Here is a 22710-nt window from a genome sequence, read left to right on the forward strand (position 1 = left end):
GGTCAACCCCGGGGTCAGTTGGCAACCCAAAGTCACACACCGTGCTTCATCTCCCATTTGAGGTTATTTCGAGTATTTGGGTGCTATTAAACACGATAAGCCACTTTTGTTGGGCTATCATTTGTGGTAGCCAGGTCGCTTATGAAAAATAAGTTAATACCTCAGTGAGCTTTACCTGGTAAGATATAAAACATTGTTTAGCCTTATCTGTGTTTTTAAAATATTTTTTTCAAGTTATTTGTTTACCTTTCCTATACTTTCCCAATCCTATCGTGTTTTTTGTATTATTTGTTGTAACGTTCTGGACGCACCCTCACCCCTCCTGCCGCTCTTACCGGACATCTGTAAAACAACAACCCCCCAAAGAGCTTTACAGCTCATCGGCATCCTCCTCCAGCCCAGCCCTAAAACAGGTCCCTGCAGGGTGGGCTGGTAGGACAAGTCTCTGCGCTGTCTATTGCTGATTTTACACCCAACAGCACGAGATTTCACTTCGTTAAAGTATTGAAAGGGGACGGACGGACGGACACATTAATCTATTGCAGGCTGGTACACTCAGTTTACAACTTCGTACCTACCAGTATAAACTTGATCCTGGACTCATCAAAGTTGCCCAACCGCACGTGGCGCGTCGTCGTCACATCCGGCAGAGCCCCACGTGACTACGACGTCACCGTCACCCCCCACCCCCGGGGCGCGTGCCGTCGTTACGCTCCCACCACCGCCACAGCTCCCCGGCCGTGTTTACGTTCCGTCTCGGTGACCCCCCACTCAACCCTCAAAACCCCACCCCGCAGTGGCGTCGCGAAGAGCGGCACAGCGGGCGGACACCGCGGTGCGAGAAGCCCAACACCGCCATGCCGCCTCGAGCACGCCGCGTCGGCTGAGCGCCGCGCCCCACCTCGGCTCGCGTCTCAGCGGCGGCGGCGACGGCCTACTTCGCGCTCGCGGGCCCTACCCATTTGCCTGAATGCCCTAACAGGCGAGGGGTGCGCCCTGCCCGGTTAGGCAGGAGTTGAACCTCCCCCCCCCCACCCCGGCACCAGAGGGTTCGCTTCGACCAAGCCCTGGCCGCTCCCCTACCGCCGCCGACCATGAGTGTGCGCGCATTTTCCCTCGTGCCCGTGACGGAGCGAGGCGACCTGCCGCCTGCGGACGCCGTGGTGAGCCTGGAGCGCAGCGGCGAGCGGCTGTACGCGGGCGCTGCGAGCGGCATGCTGCACCGCCTCGCGATGCCCGAGGGCGCCGCCCGCGCTCGCCTCGTCTGCTCTCGGCCGGCGCCGATCCCTCACGCGGGGCCCGCCACGTGCCTGCGCGCGGCCTCGGCCCTGGGTCATTTGCTGGCACTGTGGGCCGACGGCTGCCTACGCGTGGTGGACATGGAGGCGCTCGGCGACGCGGCCGTGAGCGGGGCGGCGCGGCTGCGTGGCGTGGCCGCGTTTTGCCTCAACGAGAACCCCGTGGGCACGGAGGCGTTCTGCGTGCAGCTGTGCGTGGCGGCTATGAAGCGCAAGGTCGTGCAGGTAAAACCCGGGGGCGCGATGCTGGCGCACGCCGTGTGAGGCCGGCGCTGTGTGTGGAGGCCGCGACTGTGTGTGGAGGCCGGGACTGGGTGTGGAGGCCGGGACTGTGTGTGGAGGCCGGGACTGTGTGTGGAGGCGGGGACTAAGTATGGAGGCCGGGACTGGGTGTGGAGGGCGAGGGTGTTTGGTGGTCTTGCACGGATGTTGTGGAAACTCGCTTCCCGTGGACTTTGAGGAGGGTTGCCCCGTACCCCTGGCTGGCCGGGAGAAAGCAGCACAGCAAGTGGATTCATCGCCATCTGTTTCCATCTGTACGAGGATAGAGTGTTAGTCCCTTGCGCGCGGCGTTTTTCTCCGGGTGCTCCGGTTTCCTCCAGCGTGTATAAACATTCGTTTTAAAATGCAAACTCAATGCAGGACCCACTACGACGACTCAGTTTGGCGTTCCTGAATAAGTCAATAATTTTACATCATTATAAATGAAGGTAACTGCGGAGTCACCTGTCACCGTTGACACGTGTCAATCAACTGCGACAGGTGCCTCTTACCTGCGACCTTCACAATAAACCAACTTCCCCCTTTAACTGTCTTCTATTAACGAACTGAAGTCGATACAGAGGACAAGCCCAGCTTCCTGGTCGAGCCACATTCATTGTTGACATGCTCGATATTTTCTACCTGGCCGTCGCTGTCTCTCGAAGGCAAGTGTGGGCGCTCACGTCCTTGTCAGCGTGTCGCAGTTGTCCACCTGCCTCTGAAAATGCACGACCCACCACTAACCACGGTGACGATTGGTACAGCGCAACTGGGACTGGCTTGGACCATGACGTTTCCGCCCGGCTTGGAGACGCATTTAACAAGTCGGTATCGCCTTGCATGCCGATCAGCTTTTGAGCTTCGGGAGTGTGATGTTCATAATTGTAAATGTTGTGGATTTTGCTCTCCAACACACCGGTGTGCCGTACTTGGAAAGAATTGGCATGTTTTGTTTACCTGACCAAACCTTACTAATTGGCTGTGTCGGGTGGTGGCGGTTTTAACGACACAACGTTTATACTTACGCGATCTAACCCAAAAACAATCTGTTATGGATATTCATCATTTCCTTGTGTTTTTTTCATGGGTCTCCCCCAAAACCCCCATTACAGTGAAGGAAAAAAGTATTTGATCCCCTGCTGATTTTGTACGTTTGCCCACTGACAAAGAAATGATCAGTCTATAATTTTAATGGTAGGTTTATTTGAACAGTGAGAGACAGAATAACAACAACAAAATCCAGAAAAACGCATGTCAAAAATGTTATAAATTGATTTGCATTTTAATGAGGGAAATAAGTATTTGACCCCCTCTCAATCAGAAAGATTTCTGGCTCCCAGGTGTCTTTTATACAGGTAACGAGCTGAGATTAGGAGCACACTCTTAAAGGGAGTGCTCCGAATCTCAGATTGTTATCTGTATAAAAGGCACCTGTCCACAGAAGCAATCATTCAGATTCCAAACTCTCCACCATGGCCAAGACCAAAGAGCTCTCCAAGGATGTCAGGGACAAGATTGTAGACCTACACAAGGCTGGAATGGGCTACAAGACCATTTCCAAGCAGCTTGGTGAGAAGGTGACAACAGTTGGTGCGATTATTCGCAAATGGACAAAACACAAAAGAACTGTCAATCTCCCTCGGCCTGGGGCTCCATGCAAGATCTCACCTCGTGGAGTTGCAATGGTCATGAGAATGGTGAGGAATCGGCCTACAGAACTACACGGGAGGATCTTGTCAATGATCTCAAGGCAGCTGGGACCATAGTCACCAAGAAAACAATTGGTAACACACTACGATATGGACAAATCCTGCAGCGCCCGCAAGGTCCCCCTGCTCAAGAAAGCACATATACATGCCCGTCTGAAGTTTGCCAATGAACATCTGAATGATTCAGAGGACAACTGGGTGAAAGTGTTGTGGTCTGATGACACCAAAATTGAGCTCTTTGGCATCAACTCAACTCGCTGTGTTTGGAGGAGGAGGAATGCTGCCTATGACCCCAAGAACACCATTCCCACCGTCAAACATGGAGGTGGAAACATTATGCTTTGGGGGTGTTTTTCTGCTAAGGGGACAGGACAACTTCACCGCATCAAAGGGACGATGGACGGGGCCATGTACCGTCAAATCTTGGGTGAGAACCTCCTTCCCTCAGCCAGGGCATTGAAAATGGGTCGTGGATGGGTATTCCAGCATGACAATGATCCAAAATACACGGCCAAGGCAACAAAGGAGTGGCTCAAGAAGAAGCACATTAAGGTCCTGGAGTGGCCTAGCCAGTCTCCAGACCTTAATCCTATAGAAAATCTGTGGAGGGAGCTGAAGGTTCGAGTTGCCGAACGTCAGCCTCGAAACCTTAATGACTTGGAGAAGATCTGCAAAGAGGAGTGGGACAAAATCCCTCCTGAGATGTGTGCAAACCTGGTGGCCAACTACAATAAACGTCTGACCTCTGTGATTGCCAACAAGGGTTTTGCCACCAAGTACTAAGTCATGTTTTGCAGAGGGGTCAAATACTTATTTCCCTCATTAAAATGCAAATAAATTTATAACATTTTTGACATGCGTTTTTCTGGATTTTGTTGTTGTTATTCTGTCTCTCACTGTTCAAATAAACCTACCATTAAAATTATAGACTGATCATTTCTTTGTCAGTGGGCAAACGTACAAAATCAGCAGGGGATCAAAGACTTTTTTCCCTCACTGTATATGCGGAACACGATATATCCGCCCACGGCATGTCGAGGACACTGCACCATCATTTTGATGGTTACGTACATTCCAATTGAGTAATTTGCATTTCCCACAAATTGCCCAATTGGAATATGCACAGCAATGATCATTCGGACTGCGAAAAACTTAGCAGGGACTGAGCGATGCCTTCTTGAGTAAATAAGCATTGAATACATAACCGTTTTCCTCATCATCGCTGCAGCATCGTTCAGAAAGCTCGCCCGTTCAAGTTGCTCGTCTGCGCCATTCCGCTGCCTCCACAGATTTACCTGGTCCGCGGGGACCGCATTCAGCCACTGCGTGACCTCGCGACCCCGGAGCTGCCCGTCGCCGTGGCAGCAGACGGAGCCTTTGTGTGCGTCGCCATGACAACGCGATACGTGATGCTCAACTCCTCCACGGGAGCCTGCCAGGTTGGCCAAGAGCAATCGGCGTTGTTCAGTCACTGGCATTTGCAGACACGCAGCAGTAGATCGATTATGGCCGATTATGATGAGTAGATATGTGGGGTGGAGCAGCAGCAGAGTTTCTGTCGTACTGATCTGTGAATCCAGTGAACTGAGTTTGATTCCTGGCCATGGCTAATATTGGTTGTGAGTTATATCTGAGCCCATCTCTTTATCCACTCCACATTCCCCTTAATATCCTGGCTTACCACTCCGCACCACCTAATTTTATGCCTGTCTCTCTGATGATTCCATGTTCACCTTCTGATATGGTGTTCCTGCCTTATGAGTTGACCTTTCAGCTTGTCTGCGATCGGTATCACTCTTGCATTTTTTCCCAACCCTTCACGTTATTATGGATTTGCACCATTGCAGTTGCTGTGCAAATCCACCATCGGGGGGTTCTAAGGGTTGAAATAGATTTTTGGTGTTCGAATGTGACAAAAAATCGAGCTCGATTCGATTAGCGATTCCGTGACTATTGGAATCAATAATTTATTCCTAAAAAGGATCTACCGTCCTGCGTCACACGTGGGAACAGAGGTTTCAAGTAATAAATATCTAAATGTTTATTGACCGGCTTCCTCGTTTTCCCATCCGCCGCCCGACTGCACTGCCCAGGAGCTGTTCCCGAGGGAGCAAGAAGAGGAGGAGGATGAGACGGAGGGGTCGGGGCGGACCACCGCCCCCATCGTGAAGCGCATCGCCAAGGAGGAGTTCCTGCTCACTGGGCCCGGCTCACTCGGTCAGTCTGCCCGCCTGCCCACCCACCCACTCGCTCGTTCTCTCTCTCTCTCTCTCTGACGGAATGTGACTCGGTGGTGAGAGCAGCCTTTTGCCATCTACCTGCTGAGTCATCAGCCCATTGTGGCAACATCCGTTGTTGTACACCGTGCCGTGTCCCCTGCCCCTTCACCAACCCGCACTGACAAGCGTGGTGAAGTACAGTCGGCCCTCGATTTTCCGGAGTAAGGTGGGGCGAGGCGAGGTATGGCCTGGATAAAACAAAGACACGGGTAATAAAAAAAACAATGTCAATTAGGCCGTAAAAATGATTGTTGCAACAACATGGAAGTACTGTGATATATATTGTATGATATACAGTCCACGATAATTGCTTTCTCCATTTGCCAGCATATACAGAGCAGAACGAAAATTGCGCTGTCAGGAATCGTTGCGGGGCCTAACTTGCACCACAGCTGGTGGTGTGACTTTCGGGAGAGTGTGCAGCCGGTGCAATTGCACCGGAGCCCACAGGCCGGGGGTGAGCCCAGACGCTGAGCTACGAAGAGATTGTTGGGTAAATTGGACCGGGTCACCTCTTTGTATTCTTTGCCGACGCCAACCTACTCTTCGCCGCTGTCCGCAGGAATGTTCGTAACGTCGGAGGGTGTGTCGCGTCGGGCCCCAGTCCGCTGGGGCGATGGCGTGCGCGGCGCCGCGCTGGCGCCCCCGTACCTGTTGGCGCTGGGGGCCCAGCTCCTCACCGTGCACAGCCTCCTGGACCAGCAGCTCAAGCAGAGCATCCCCTTCACGGGCGGGCACTGCCTCGACAGCCTGGAGGGTACGGAGCACAACGACCCGTGCCTACGCCCGCACAGCCAAGCACCCACATCTTTCCCCGTTCTTTCGACGGGGTTGTTGACATGAACAACCGCACCTCTGATTAGCATAGTTGGCTACGTACGTTTGCGAAAGAAGTTGAACATACGTACGTACATCGTTCGAACTGTTAAAACAAGTGAGTGGGCTTGGGTAGGACACGTCGCTAGAAGGGATGTTTGGGCGAGATTGAGTACGGGATGGCAGGCGAGGAGTGGAATGAGTCCGAGAGGATGCCCACCGGAGAGATGGAGCGATGAAATCAGCTTGTGGTGCGTGGGTGCCAAGTGGGTTGTTACGTCGCAGGATCAGGAGAGATGGCGGCATTGGAATGACCATGGCTGATGGTGTTTTTGTTAGTAAAGGTGTTGGAGTGAGTAAAGGTGTTTCAGTGAGCGTTCGTGTGTCTAGAGCCTGTTTTGGTAATGCTTTGCTGAAACAGGACCACCCCACGCCATGTGGATCATGGGAATAATTTGAGCACAGTTCATCGCGCTGGTCATTGTGGGTTGGTGAAAGAAGGGTGGCCAGGACCTGTTCATGGGCGCCACGGTTGCGAGATGTGGTATACAGGAGGTCGTGGGTTCGATCCTGACCCTGACACCTGGATATTTGTAGTTTTCATGTTCTCCCTGTGGTCGTGTGGATTTTTCCCAGGGTCCTCTGGTTTTTCCCTCTACATTCAGAATTAACATCGCACGTTTAGAGTATTTGGCTGCTGTACATTTCCACGTAATGATGAGCCACTTCTTTGAACTATAATTTCTGGTTGGGCTGCTTTTGAAAAATAGCTATATAGCTCGGTGGGCCTTACCTGGTAATATTAAAATCGTTTTTTGTTTCGTTCAGATATCACTCGCTCCTGATGTTGCCTTGACCGAGAATCAAACTTGGGTCACTGGATTTAAAGCGCAGTGCGCTATCCACTATGCCACCGCTCCACCCATTAGAAAAGAAAACCTCGTGATTTCCTGCCCAAATGATAATTGAGGCATTGCTCGCCGCCTGTATACAGCCCTGTGCGATTGGTGGAAATTCCACATTCCTATGGCAGAGGTGATTAACTCAAATAGGACAACCATTCTTAACTTCCCCTTCAAAGTGATACCTATTTTATCGACCCTGGAGGGATGATGGGCCGAGTCAATCCACCCATTTTACCTATTTTATCGACCCTGGAGGGATGATGGGCCGAGTCAATCCACCCATTTTACCTATTTTATCGACCCTGGAGGGATGATGGGCCGAGTCAATCCACCCATCGAGGATTTGAGCTCGCGACATTCTTATCGCGAGCTGCTCTCTCTACCCATTAAACACTTCCTCGCCAGCGGTGCCGGTAGCCGGTGTTGACGGTTGGTTGCGGCGACGCCGGGGGGGGGGGGGGGGGGGGCGCCCTTGCGTGCTCGCGGTGCAGGGAAGCTGCTGGCGTGCGCGGGCGGCCGGCTCTACGCGCTGGAGCCGTGCTCGCTCGAGAGCCAGGTGGGGGACCTGCTGGCGGGGGGCCGCGTCGACCAGGCGCTGGAGCTGGCGAGGGCGTCGCGTCACACGCTGCCCCGCGAACGCTACGCGGTGAGCTGCTTGCGAGTGAACGCACGCACGCACGCACGCGGCGACACGGTCGGGTGGTTTGCAGCACGCTTGCCCGCTCGCTCGTCGTACTCTGTTGAACTTGAACTTCTTTCGCGCCGTACGTACGTAGCCAGCCATGATAATTGGAGGTGCTCTCATGTTAAGGCGCTCCGGTTTGTTGGGCTGCATATTCCTTCCAATCTGCATCGACAAATGGGGCCCCCTTTAAGTCGTAATTTGTCTCCAGTTTTACAGAGAAGACGCCGGAAGTTAGACACCACGTACTGATACGTTCCCGCTTGTACGCATATTCTTCTGATATATAAACAGACGAGGATATATGCATTCGACACATCCTTGGCTGTTTACATACAAGTACAATAGCCACCCAATGTGTGTGTTTAAACGTTTCTTACTTAATTTGTCATTGTATTTTGATCTTAACAAAAATGAATCTACCCGAGGCCAACTTGTATCATTTAACATTGGTTTAATTTTCGTGAAATATTTTCAATTTCTCACGCGGAGAGCCCTGTAGAGCGGTTAATGCGCACTGCTCCGCGAGCCCTTGGCACGCGACTTAAACTGCGGTGCGCGGGCAACATCGGCGACGAGAATAACTGAACGGGTTCCTGGGCCAACCCCCCGAGGTCCACGCAGGCTTAAACGAGAACCCGGTACTTACTGTGTGCACTTGCCCCAACATTCCGCTAAGGCTATGCGGGGATCGTGTGTGCTGCGCGTTCCCAGCCGCTGTACGAGCGCGTCAAGCAGCAGGCGGGCTTCGTGGAGTTGGCGTTGGGACGCCTCCCTGAAGCCACGGAGCTTTTCAGGTATCGGCAGTGCCGGATCAAGCTAGTGGCGGAGCCTGTAGCAAATGTTTAAAAAGGGGCCATGAATTAAAAAAAAATACACAAATATTAAAACGCATTTTTTTACTTGCATAGTAAAGTAATTGTATTTTTTCATTTGCTATACAGCCAGATAATACGACAAATCGCTAACCTTAAACACCCAGTCGTTCATAAAAGTTGAAGGCGGCATAGTACTATGGTAATAGAGCAAGTGCAGAATCACTGAACCGGAATTCATAGCTTGAAAGCATTTAGCGCGAGACCCTTGAAAGTGCGGGGCCCATAGCATATGCAACTTTTGCTACTAGGATAATCCGGCACTGGGTATCGGACAAACTGAGTTAACACGGGAACAACAACAGCAGCTGAGTGGTTGCTTGACTTACGTCAGAAACACCGAACCCAATGGCGTAGCGAGGTTGGCGTCGGCCTTGGTGCAAGCGGTTAAATGGGCCCTCCCTGCCCAATTTATCCCCCAATTATTCATAGCCAAGAGCGGGGGCCCCTCCGTCCTGTGGGCCCCCGGTGCACACTTTATAGCCACAACACTGGAGCCAACGCTATTGTAGAGGTTCCATGTTAGTCTATGGGTTCCTACATAAGTCTGTGGGCAGGGTGACGTAGTGGTAACACTAGTACCTCGCAGTAAGAAGGACCTGGATTCAATTCCTGAATTGGATGCCTTCTGCGTGGAGTTTAGGTTTCCTCCGTGTTCGCCAGTTGCCCCAAAAAGCAAAAAACACACAATATAACTGGTATTGGCCAAACATCCCAATCCTGACAATTGGGTGATGAAATTATGAATTGAATTAATGGTCGTTGCAGTTAACTATTAATCGAACGTGTTGTTAAATTAATGAATGGTGACTCGACAGGAGCGGCCGCCTGGACGTGCGCGAGCTCGCCTCGCTGGTGCCCGACCTCCTGCCTCCCTCCTCCTCCTTCTCGCGTGCGCACCCCCCGCTGCACCCGCACGCCGACCTCACCACGCTCGCCGGGGGCCGCCCCCACCTCGCCACCTCCATCCGCCGCTTCCTCGCCTCCCGCCTGGCGGAGGCGCGCACCGCGGGGCCCCCCGACTCGCGCGCCGTCGTGCTCGTCGGCGGCGGCGGGGGGGCGCTCCCCAGCCCCCCGCCGCCCGGCCCGCCAAGCTGGCGGGAGGACGTGGACACGGCGCTGGTGAAGCTGTACGCCGAGGAGGGGGACGAGCGGCTCTTCGACCTGCTGGCGGGCGGCGACTGCGCCGCTCACCTGCAGGACTCTGCCGCTCACCTGGAGCGCCTCGGCAGGTGAGCCTTGAGTCCGTGTGCGCGCGTGTGTTTGTCCGTGTTTTGTCGGGAGTGAGGAGCGGTGGTGTAGCGGTTAGCGCGCTGCACTACGAACCTGGCGACCCGGGTTCGATGCCCGCGCACGGCCAAAACCAGTGACGATTATTTGAACTGATCGACTCGGCCTCAAATCAGTACCTGGTGCGGTGTGTAAACATCGCCACTGGGGAGACAAAGGCGGACGTGCTTTGTGCTGGCCACACACCCCCATCGTGTGCCGTGCCGGCCATCATTGGAGCTCGCTAACAGCACTTGTCCAAACAGTCTGTTGAGGCTACAAGGGGGATCTTTTTCTTTGTCGTGGGGAGACAAAGGTGGCCACGCGCGTTGCTCATTTCGCCATCACCTCGAGCGCCGTGCTGCTCTTAATAGGTGCCCGCAAACAGCATTTTCCCCGACAGTCTGCTTAATGCAATACGGGGGGCATCTGTGTGCCTGCACACGAGTTGATGAGATCCCTCCGTCCCTGTGGTGGTTATCTCCTGCGTGTGCACTGCAGGTATTTTGCACTCGGCCTGCTCTACCACCACCATCAGCAGGACGACGTGGCGCTGCAGGTGAGAGGCCTCGCGGGATTGAACCTGAGCACGCTCGCTGGGTCCACCCGCTAGCCAGTGCCGGGTTATCCTAGTAGCAAAAGTAGCTACACATGCTACGGGCCCCGCACTTTCAAGGGCCCCGCGCTAAATGCTTTCAAGCTATAAATTCCGGTTCAGTGATTCTGCAATTACTCTATTACTAAAATGTAATTACTTTACTATGCAAGTAAAAAAATGTGTGTTTTAATATTTGTGTTTTTTATTTATTTAGGGCCCCTTTATAACACATGGTACAGGCCCCCGCACTAGCTTAATCCGGCACTGCCGCTAGCCATGCCAGCCTCCACAAGATAAGCCACTGGCTGACATTTGGTCAACTGCCAAAACGAAATGCCATGAATGTCATATCTGAAATAGATGTGTAGAGCGGCTTAGTCCAAGGTGCTTTGCAATAAATATGCAACCGTACGTAAGATTATGGTGCTTAAAATAAGGAGCGAGTGCGGTTGTTAAAAGCGGTGGTGTAGTTGTGGTTACAGGACAGGCATTGTAGTTTTCCTTCGAAGGCCGCAGTGTTAATAACAGATTTGTTGATTTTGTTGTTAATTGTTCTTGTGCATCGCTACCAACGCATAGACAGCATCAGCAGATTGTAAACGAGTTTTATTGATTTTTGCTGCTATACATTTGCACGTGATAAGCCGCTTCGTTGAGCCCTCATTTGTGGCCAGGTTGCTTCTGAAAAGAAGCTAATAGCTCAGTGGGCTTTACCTGGTAAGATAAAAAAATATTTTTTTTATATCCTTTGAAGGTGATTTGTTTATCTTTCCTATGCTGTGCACGCCTATGGTGTTTTTGTATTTATTGTTGTAACGTTCTGACCCACGCCTACCGGACATCTGTGAAAAAGAGCTTCATAGCTCATCGGATTCCTCCAGTATGAATAAATATTCCGATTCTGAACGTTTAAATTCCCGATAATCTCATTCAAGTTTCTACAGAAGCTGAGCCGTGCAAGCAATTTTGCCTTGACGTCGCACACAACGAACGGGTCGTTAGCCCTGGCCCTGCTTGGCCCCCAGGCCCCAGATCCAGACGTCACTTGCGAGCTCGGCATATTACCGTTTTGATTCTGGCTCCAGCTCGCCGAAACACCAATTTGAAACACATTCATAACTTGTGTGACACCCACGCCGGCTTGGCTTGGATGTACCAGTGAAAAAGGTGGGAGTTTGTGGCAAATGGTGGATGTTGATGTGCTGTTGCTCTGTGTGTGTGTTCTCTGAGGACGAGCGGTGGTGTAACGGTTAGTGCGCTGCACTTACGATCCCGGTGACCCATAGTTCATAGTTTATTTATTTGGTATAGCCCTGTGAGCCATTCGGCTCTTGAATCGGGTGCAACCTCAACAAACAAAAAACATGAACAAAAAAAAACATCTTAAAGTGATTATGTGACTGTGCAAACAGAAAATCCAGGAAAAAAACAATCAAAATATTCCTGAAATAGCAACGTACACCAACGCTGTGTGCAAAAATGCTAGTGGGATGCAAGTCAAATAACAACAACAACCACAAGACAACTAAGATTAAGGCCATCAGTCTAACTCCGTACTACAATAAACAAAAACATGGCCAAAACAAAAAAAACGTTTTCGAAATCACCAAAATAAAAGCCATAAATGCAATGTAACAGTGATCATAGGGACTGTGACCGAATGTTTAACAATAAACTACATAAATAAATGATTACACCAAAATCTAGAGCCATATTTTAGGCCACTGAATAGCAGTGGCAGCTAGGGGTGTACAACTCCTCTAGAGCAGTTTTGAGTGAAGATCTCATAGGTAGTGATTCAAGTTGCAGTTTATTGGCAATAGCATTCCAGACCCTGGAGGCATCAATAGCAAAGGCCGTTCCTCCGGTTTTGTACGGCAATATGGAATGTGAAGCTGGTAGATGAGCGAAGACCTGAGGTCAAATTTGTTCTTTGAAACAGAGAGGAGATCCAGTAGGTAGTCTGCGGATTTTTTTGTAAGTACATCGTGAATAAATAATATCTGGTGCACAAGCCGTCGAACATTAAGAGATGTTAAGTTTGACCCAATGTAGAGATCACAGTGGTGAGTCCTATATGGGCAGTTCAATGCAAATCTTAAGGCCGAGTGATAGATGGAATTAAGCTTCTTCAGTACAGTACTTGGGGCTGATTTATACACGATGTCACAGTAGTCAAGTTTATGGCCGACACCAGTGACGATCTTAACCGGTCCTGGGCCTCCTCATTGAGTACCTAGTGCGATGCGTAAAAAGCATTGCCACAAAGGAGACAAAGATGGGCGGGCGTGGTGCTGGCCACCCACCCCCTCGTGTGGTTTTCCAGCTTTCATAGGTGCTACTCACTTGCAGCACTTGCCCCAACAGTCTGTTAAGGCTATACGGGGGATGTTTGTCTTTGTGGGGCGGTAGGGGAGTGGTAGCGTAGTGGTGAGCGCACCGTGGCACGTACCCGGGGACGCGAGTTTGATTCCTGCTCGCAACCATCAACATTGACAAATATGAGTACCTGGTGCGGTTTGAGAACATGGGCACAGGGGAGACAAAGGCGGACGGGCACAGCGATGCACACACCACACCGCTCATGCACCGTGGCGGCCTCAATAGGTGCTCGCGAACGGCACTTGCCCCAACAGCCTGTGTAAGTCTACACGGGGGATCTTTGTCTTTGTGTTCTCGCCAGTACTGGGTGCGAGTGGTTGACGGGGAGCTGAGCGACGCATCACGGCCCGACCTCTTCTCATTCATCATCGACTTCCTGAGCTACTGCCCGAACGCCAAGCTGGTGTGGAGGCACTCCGCCTGGGCCCTGAAGCGCAGCGAGGAGGTGAGCTCACCGCCAGCGGTGGCGCGCGGGGGGAGAGGATGGAGGGGGGCTATGAAGTTGGGGGAAAGTAGGCAAGGGCGAGCACTGGCAATTGGTCGTAGGCAGCATAGGTAGCGTGGGCAGCGTAGGGCAGCGTGGGCAGCGTAGGGCAGTGTAGGGCAGCGTAGGCATTTGCCTGGGGTTTTGGAGGGGCCGGCAATGTCGAGTTCTACAATGTCAAGTTTGTGGGCCATCTTGTTCGGAGTGGGTAAGCCTCATGTGGCCACGGACCGTTGGAAATGTACGTATATATTGTGCACTTCTTGCACATCGTAACGTAGCCAACCGTGCTAATCTAAAATGAAGTTGCGTGTCGCATCAAGTCGCGGTGCCGTGTGATATGAAATCGCGGGCCGTTTGAATTTAAAATTGCGGGGCCGCATGATATTAAGTCACAAGCTGGTTGGTTCCCCACCGCCTGCTCTGCACGCTTGACGGCTGGAGCGTCGCCCGGTGCCGCGAATGAAAGAGGTCTCCATGTTGGCCGCCCAGACAGGAGTCCACATCTTCACCAAGCGGCCGTGGCGAGAGGAGGGGAGCAAGGAGCTGTGCGCCGACGAGGTGGTGCGGTTCCTGGGCCAGTTCCCGCGTGCCCTGATGGCTTTCCTGGAACACCTGGTGCTGGAGAGGCGGGTGCAGGTGCGATCGCACGGCTGTGTGCAAGTGCGCATGCGTTTACTCGTGTGTGGTGAGCGGCAGTGCATCGATTGGCGCGCTACGAACCTGGCGAACGCGGGTTCGATTCCCGATCACGGCCAACACCAACACCAGTGACGATTATTTGAACCGGGACGCAGTATATTGACCCACCATGGGTGATCAGTGATGACTAGTGATGGTAATAATGGTTGTGATGATAGTGATGATGACTTTGCTGATGTAGATGATTATGCTGGTGGTGGTGGTGATGATGATGAAAATGGTGATGGTGATTCTGATGAAGATACTAACTTTCATGATTGTGATGGTGATGATTTCATATGGCTGATGAAGAGAAACAATAGAGATTCAGTTCTCAGCTGATTCAGCCACACTTACCTACTGAACTACCCACCAACTCACCCACCCATTGCATTTATATTGATATTTGGGGAAGTGAAAAATGAATCGCTGCATGGCTTGTTGTTCGAAGCTGCCAATCCAGTTTCAATCAGCCCTATTCGGGCAGTGTCGTTGTGGGTTCACTGACGAGCTGCGTGTTGTGGAAGCTGGGCAGTGTGGTGGTGGGTTCACTGGCGAGCTGCGTGTTATGGAAGCTGGGTAGTGGGGTGGTGGACTTGCTGAACAGGGTGTGTGTTAGGCACATTGAATCCCACGCGTTGGTCCACACTGTTTCAATGCTGAAGTTCCCCTTGTGCAGAGTTTGTGCCGCGTGTTTCCAAAGCGGCCGAGTTGTGGATCTCATGGCGCGGACACGGAAATTTGTATTCAGATCGTCGTCGTTTAGAAGGAGATTTGGGCCGACATCCAATCGGTGCTGTCAACGTAGCAATACAGCATCGTGCTGAATGTATCTCACGGTCCGATATTTGACAGGACATGGTGGTGATGATGATGATGATGATTTTGAAGATTGTGATGATGATAATGATGGTGGTGGTATTGACGACGATGACTTTGATGGTAGTGGTGTTGACGATGTTGATGACGACGATGATGGTAGCGGTGTTAACTGTGATGATGGTGGCGACGCGGCCCAGGAGGAGAGGCACCACACGCACCTCGCCACACTCTACCTGGAGGACGTCCTCGACATCCTGTGCAACCATCAGCCTGACGACCACGGGGGGTCACCGGGGGTCACGGCGGGGTCGCAGGGCGCCAAGCTGGCCGCGGCACGGGCCAAGCTCCAGCTCATGCTGCAGGAGTCGGAGCTCTACCGTGCGGAGTTCCTGCTCGGTGAGTGGTGGTGGTGGTGGTGGGTAGAGACACTCTGGGAAGTGTGGGGAGAGACTGGGGAGTGTGGGCAGAGACACCGGGAGTGTGGGACACGGGGAGTGTGAAGAGAGACTAGGAGAGTGTGGGCAGAGACACCGGGAGTGTGGGGGAAGACACGTGCAGTGTGTAAAGTGGAGCCCAGGCAGGTGGCTTCATCCCTTGAGATGTTTAGAGTTAGATGGGGCCCAGCTCTTGACAGTGCTTGACCCCCTTTGAAAGCAATCTCATGAAATACGCCATCTGGCCACCAACTCATTAATTCCCTATTTATATAATAATATATTGTCATTGGCGAAATACCGCTGGATGAACGCCTCCCTTCCGTCCCCTCTGCTCCCACCCTCCCCCCCTGTCTCGCTGCTCTTCGACATCCTCCCCCTCTGCCCTTTCCCCTCCCTGCAGGTAAGCTGGGCGCCTCTCCGCTGCTGGCCGAGCGGGCCTTGCTGCAGGGCCGCCTGGGCGACCACGGCGGCGCCCTGCACACTCTGGTGCACGGCGCGCACGACCTCCCCGCGGCACGCCGCTACTGCTCTCGCCACCCGGACCCGGCCCAGCGCCGCCGCCTCTTCCACCTCCTCCTCTCCGCCTGCCTGGTGCCGCCGGCCGGGCCCTGCCAGTCCAACGGGCCGGAGCGCGGCGCCGCCCGCAACGGGACGGGCGCGGGGCCCGACGACGACGGCGCCTACGACGACAGTGCCTTCGACGGGCACGACGGCGTGCGCCGTGCCGACGAGACCGACGCGGTGGCCGTGGCGGATCTGCTGAACGGCGAGGCCCCCGAGTTCGAGGCGTCCGCCGTGCTGGCGACGCTGCCCGAAGGCTGGTCGGCGGGGCTGCTGGCGCCGTTCCTGCGCACGGCGCTGCGGGGCAGCCTGCACGCGCGGCGCACCGCGCAGGCGCAGCGTGGGCTGGCGTGTGCGCAGAACCTCGCGCTGCGCAGGGAGAAGGTGAGAGAATGTGTCCTCCTGTCCGTAACGGGGAGATGGTGCCGTAGCGGTTAGCCCGCTGGACTACGAACCCGGCGACCCGAGTTCGATTTCCCGCTCGTGGCCAACACCATAGACGATTATTTGAACAGGCCCTGGGCCTCCCCTAGATCGACTCGGCCTCAAATTAGTATCTGGTGTAATGTGTTAACGTAGCGTTGGTGCTTTCCACCCAGCCCTTCGTGTGCCGTGCTAGTCTTCATAGGTGCTGGCTAACAGCACTTGCCCTAACAGTCTGTTAAGGTTATATGAGGGTTCTTTGTCTTGTCTGTCCATAATGGTGCGGGCTCTATGACTATCATAAAGATGATCCTGTATGAATCAAACTGTGCTAAAAAGTGGCATTGCGATTGGCGACCTACTTTATTGATTACCGGCCACATTGATCCAAAGTTTGCCCAAAAACCTGGAAACAAAAAACGAGAGCAAAATAATTACTTTATTTACAAATATGCACACACATTTTGCCCTCCCCTTGGGCGTCTGTCTTGCGAATCAAATACCTCCAAAGACGAGCACACGCTGGAACGCGTTACATAATTCAAGCGCAATTTCAAGCAGGTAGGTTTTGCGAGCGTCGTTAGTTTTGGAAGCGTGCAAGCGATCATCGTCCTTTCTCACTCGCCGTGCGGCGCTGACCTCTGCCCATCCGTGCCTCCATCTGCCCCCCCCCCACACACACCGCCCCCGTAGGCCTCTCTGTGCCGGCGGCCCGTGGTGCTCACGGAGCGTACCATCTGCCCCATGTGCCAGGGGGTGTTCTCCGAGCCCGAGTTTGCGCGCTACCCCAGCGGCGCGGTGGTGCACCCGGCGTGCGCCCGCCAGCGCTCGGTGTGCCCCATCACGGGCCACGTGTACTCGCCGTGACGGCGCCCCCGCCCGCCCCGTGCGTCCGTCCACTCCATTGTGTCGTTAAACTTGAAGAACGATTGGCCACGCCGCTGCTCGGCGGCGGCGGCGTCGCCGAGGATTTCGCCGATTATTTTTTTCTGCGTGGAAACTTTGTGACAAAGCGAGCAAGAAGAGCCAGGGCTTTAATGTCAGCTGGATCGGTTTGGGTCAGCGACCAGGAAAAAGTGTTTCCACACCCGGCAACATCGCATCCAGGTATCCATCCCGCTGTGGCTGTGGCCGCTGGTCACTTGCACACCTGCTCCAGTCTGCCAGCGACCCGCAAGATATTCCATTAGGGGAATTAAGCCCTGAGAATGACAAAACCGCGAATTCTACCCTGCCAAAAAATACTCTGTTATGATGATGATGACGACGACGCGGGGCCTGAAGTCATGAATTTAAACAAATGTCTCCCTCGTCGTGATGAACGGAAGGGTTTGCCCTCGCCGGAAACAAACCACGACCATATCCTCAATTATTTTACTTTCCTAACCTTAGTTGTGCGTTGTATCTGCGAGCGACGTGTCGTGGGATCGCGCACCTGTGCATGTGGATGGGGGGGGGGAATGCCGCTAAGCGGTGGTCGCTGCTCGTAGGGACGCGCATAGCATTAGAGCAGGGCTGGGGAATCTTTTCTTTGCCGAAGGCCGAATTGGACTGTCGCATACATGTGGCGGGCAACCGCACTTGAAAAACGCACACACCTTAGACATATATACAATAATAGCGTACAAAAATAATTGAGGAACACCTATAATTTTAGAAACGGTGTTGCCAGGTGGAAAAACAATTGCCCTCTAGTGCCCGATGAGTACGACTTAAGATGCTTGCAGCGACAATGAACTGCGGGCCACTGTTCGGAGGTAGTTAGGCCCCTTTGGTGGCAGCCGGCCATATGAAACAAAGTAATGGGCTGCATCGGCCATAGGTTCCTCACCCCTGCTTTTAGAGCAATTTCCGGAGTGATTGCGGCAAATATAGGACAGACGTAGAGAGACGCGGCTCCTTGTCGGCCCATTGTGTTTTGTTTTATGACCGATTACTACTGCCGTCCATTTGGTCCTCATCTGAAGAGGGGAGACCCCTTGGCTCTGGCCAGCCGGCCTCCGCGAGCTCGGCATAGACCGTAGGATTGTCCGACTCTTGTCGGCTCTGGCCTGGATGTGAACGCGACTCATCCAGCTTGCGTGTCGTCGTGTTGCGTGACGTCGCGCTGGATCGTTCGGCTGCACGCGAGAGAGTGGAGGGTGCCACCGTTAAATTGTCACCCCCCCCCCCCCCAGGCGAGAGATACGCCTGATTAATTATGAAATAACTCGCCGATTAAAATAGATTCATATGCTCACAGCACACACTTAAAATCGCACATCTCAGAATTGATTGTTTACAATTTATGAGAATTATATACTCATATCGGCGTGTGGTAACTGAAACAACGAGACGAAAGATATGAGGTAGACTATTAACAGAACAACGGTAAGAATGGGACAAAGAAGAATTGATTCTTTACTTGAACCGTGACCGTATTCATCGGATCACCACGGACGTGAATTGTCACATGTCCGTCACTCGGTGTTGAGCCGTGTGGTGATGAGACCAGGTGAGTAAGCTGTGCGATTTATTGCGGAATTGTGGGACTTAGGCGAGGGGGGCTTATTGATATATATTTTTTTTACCAGCGAGCCAAGGTAATGACAGGTGATTTGAGGTGCGTGTTGCTATGGGGGCCCATGTTGAGTTAACAAATCGTTGGGGTGCGAAGCTGCCCCCTGTGACCTATGGTCTCGCAGCCATGACATGCAAGCCTGCTGATTATAGTTGACACGTAGCACACCCTTAATATGGTTGATAGGGTTTTTATGGTTTAGACACTTTCCTCCACGATGGCAGGGCAATAATTGGCATGGCCCCTCGTGGCAAGGAATTAAATGCCCCTCCCCCCCCCCCATTATCCAATTCGCCCTCTTTATTTGTAGCATGGCAAAACGGCCCTCCTGGTTCGCAGGCACTGGTGCAGTTGTAACACCTGGACACTCGGTAGCTTCGCCATTGATGGTCACCCCACTTATGAACACGGCGGTTTGGATGTGGGCCACACGGTTGGACGGATAGCTGGAGCATAACACTCGTCGGCTTTGGGGGTAGCTGATCAGTGGCAGTTCAGGCAAAGTACTGTAAGGATTGCGTCTGTGCTGTATGTGTTTGTGTGCATTGGGGTGGGAAGTACAATGTGGTAGCGCACTGCGCTACGAACCCGATGACATGTTTAATTGCCAGCTGTGGCTAACGGTGACAAGTGTATCATGCAGTCCTGGTCCTCCCCTAGATAGACTCGGCCTTAAATGAGTACAGTACCTAGTTCTGTGTGTAAACATAAACACTGGGGAGACAGAAACTGTCAATCATGGGGCTGCCCACACTACTTCCTCGTGTGCCGAGGTTACCTTAATAGGTGATCACTCACAGCGCTTACCCCAATAGCCGATAAGGCTATGCGGGGGTATTTTGTGTGTGTGAGCAGGTTTGCTTGCGAGTTAATGGCATGTTACAAAAGAATGAGTGATGTGTGGGTGTGTGTGCCCTTTGGTTATCTGTATGAACGTGCCTTGTCATTGTACGTGTGGAACTTTCGCACCTCCGATTAGCACGGTTGGCTACGCAGAAGTTGTACGTACATAGACACAACTTGTTGAAGCCGATGCATCTCCCAGTAATCCCAGGTATAACCCATAACATCTGGTTCCGTCCCATCGCCTGCCACCTAACCTGGCGCGGAACTGCTGTGGTGGTGCCACTCGGTGGCGAATGGTGGCCGTTGTACATGCATGTGGTACACTCTCCTCATAACATCTGGTTCCGACCTATCACCTGCACCTAACCTGGCACACAGCTGCTGTGGTGATGCCACCCGGGGGCGAATGGTGGCTGTTGGAGATGCATGTGGCGCGCGCTTCACCTGGAATGCGTCGGATCTCAGAAGCTCGGCAGGTTTGCGCCCGGACACCGCTGCTTGTGTCGAAGACCACCGCGCACAAATCGGGTGTCATGGGGCTCGCGGGTCGGTGCTTGGCGGTAAAAGAGCGCAGTGCTTCCGTTCTTCCACTCGCCAATCCTCCCGGCCTTGTCCGACCACTGCCCAGCACGGTCAAGTATTGTCCAGTGATGCCCACGACCCACACAGGTGCGGTGGAGGCCCTCATCCAAAAGCGGATTGATAACAAGGGCTCTTTATGGTATGTATATACTAATGTATGAATGTGCATCTGTGAAGGTCTGTGACGATGGGCCAGTCAAAAGTTCGCAGAATTATTACATTCACAACGATATCAATCCTCATGCCGTGCGGCTCGGCGGCGGCAGGGTGATCGGCTCGCGCTGTCAGAAGGTTGCGAGTTCAACTCTTGACTCTTGTTTGGTTGACTCAGCCGCACGGCGTATTGGCAGCCACTTCCACCCGCCGGATCGTCGTGCATCACACGGCACCCCGCGGTCTCGCTGCGCTGTGCTGGTGGAACGCGGCGAGAGTGTGCGTGTGGGAGTAGGGGCGTTTTCACCGGTTTAGCGCAAAAAAACATTTATAAAAGTAGCCGCTGTTTCTCCACGACTTACTTGCACGCTACCCAAGCTCGTAATAGACATGCCCTCCTCGTGCGATGCCCCCCCCCCCTGCCGAAGTCATGCGCCCACAGCAGCTGGCATGGGATGGATGGAGCAAGGAATTAAATGTGGGGGGGGGGGGAGCGGTGCTAATTTCCATTCCTCTTCGTAGCCCAGCGTCTCGGCCCCCTTGGTGCAGTTGCACCGCCTGCACGCGCCATAGCCGGCCCACACCCCCGATTAGCACGGTTGGTTACGTACGGTGCGAAAGAAGTTCAACATGCATACACAGCGGTGTCTCGAAGCAAATTCTGTATTCATCACCCCCCGTCGAGTTGTGATGAAATAATTCCGCAAACATTTTTACGCGATTTTGTGTATGTGTGTGTGTATACGTGTGTGCTTGTATAGACGTGTTTCTATGAATCTGTGTATGAACTATGACTGCAGTTCGTGTGATTTGATGAGATGCATAAAAATGCAGCCAATACAATACCATTTATTTCAAGCTGATGGGAGTGTGCACTACTTAAAGAAATTTAAAATAAAATTAAACAAACGTCCTTGTGTGGTTGAATCAATGCTGCTGAAACAATAAGAACTACTTCAATACGGTATATTTTACGTGGAGTGATTTGGACGGTGAAGGTGACGTCTGCTTATTTACCACGTCGTAGCAGGTATGATGCGAAAGAAACGTTATACTTTGAGTTAATAAAGTATGATATCTTAACACCTGTTGTATTGCCAAAAAGGGTAAAACCTTTTCATACTTTTGATACTGGCTAAAAGGTTTCATGATTTATGAGTTTTTTTTAAAGCACCCCAACCACGCTCTCATCTGCCTATTTAACTGATTATTTTGATCCCGATCCGCCTTCAATGACTGCCGTGGATGCCACACGCTGCAGGACAAACGCTAACTACAGCACCGTCGATTTAATTTGAATGTGTCTCCACATTCAAATTAAACACTCTGCGAAAACCCACGTGTGTGTGTAAATGTCATGGGATGTGGAACCCAGGCGAGCTCCGTGTCTAACTCACCCACATTACCTACACAGGTGTGGGTTAGGGCTTCATCCAGCAGTGGATATTTATACCCTGTGGATTGTGCCTTGTTCTCAACAGAACACATTGAGTTGAAGCTTTCGTGACTGCAGGAATCCATACTCTTTGGCTCCTTCGGTAAAGTCACGTAGTTACAAAATAAAATAAATCACGACGTTTCGGGCGCAACCCTTACCGAAAGACCCAAAGACTACAGCAGGGGTCGGGAACCTATGGCTCGCGAGCCAGATGTGGCTCTTTTGATGATTGCATATGGCTCGCAGATAAAACAAAATATTCTCACTTGTTTTAATCCATCCATCGATTTTTCACTGCGCATGTCCTGTTCAGGGCTGCAGGAGCAATTGTCCATTATTTTAATTGGATGATACTGGCCTACGTTTGCCGTTGCTGGGTAAAACAGGTAAACGCCCCCTTTTGAATCAGTCTGAGACTGCGTCTGCTCGGTCATTAGCTCAAAGCTAACCCTTCGACGAAGAAGATGGCGAAAAGAAAAAAAGACGACGAGTATCGTACATTTCAGGACGAATGGACCGAAGAATTCGCCTTTGTGGAGAGAGCGGGTTCTGCGGTGTGTCTAATTTGCAATGACAAAATTACATCGTTGAAACGGTCGAATGTAAAGCGGCACTTCGACACGCGCCACGCTACCTTTGCATCAAAATA

The 22710-nt window shown here is 52.4% G+C and overlaps 1 protein-coding gene across 1 annotated transcript; it reads left to right on the forward strand.

Annotated features, from left to right (window-relative positions):
* The first annotated feature begins 629 nt into the window (after positions 1–629).
* On the forward strand, positions 630–21536 carry TGFBRAP1 (transforming growth factor beta receptor associated protein 1). Its single transcript, XM_032976561.2, has 13 exons — positions 630–1523; positions 4558–4707; positions 5362–5485; positions 6110–6304; positions 7760–7914; positions 8665–8747; positions 9644–10057; positions 10596–10653; positions 13376–13519; positions 14051–14197; positions 15259–15457; positions 15899–16443; positions 17176–21536. Exons 1-13 carry the CDS (start codon positions 1095–1097, stop codon positions 17347–17349), a joined length of 2817 nt encoding a protein of 938 aa, XP_032832452.1. The 5' UTR covers positions 630–1094; the 3' UTR covers positions 17350–21536.
* Positions 21537–22710: the final 1174 nt, after the last annotated feature.

Source organism: Petromyzon marinus, chromosome 60 (assembly GCF_048934315.1).
Source record: "Petromyzon marinus isolate PM22_M1 ecotype Great Lakes invasive population chromosome 60, UKy_Petmar_22M1.pri1.0, whole genome shotgun sequence".
Classification (NCBI taxonomy): domain Eukaryota; kingdom Metazoa; phylum Chordata; class Hyperoartia; order Petromyzontiformes; family Petromyzontidae; genus Petromyzon; species Petromyzon marinus.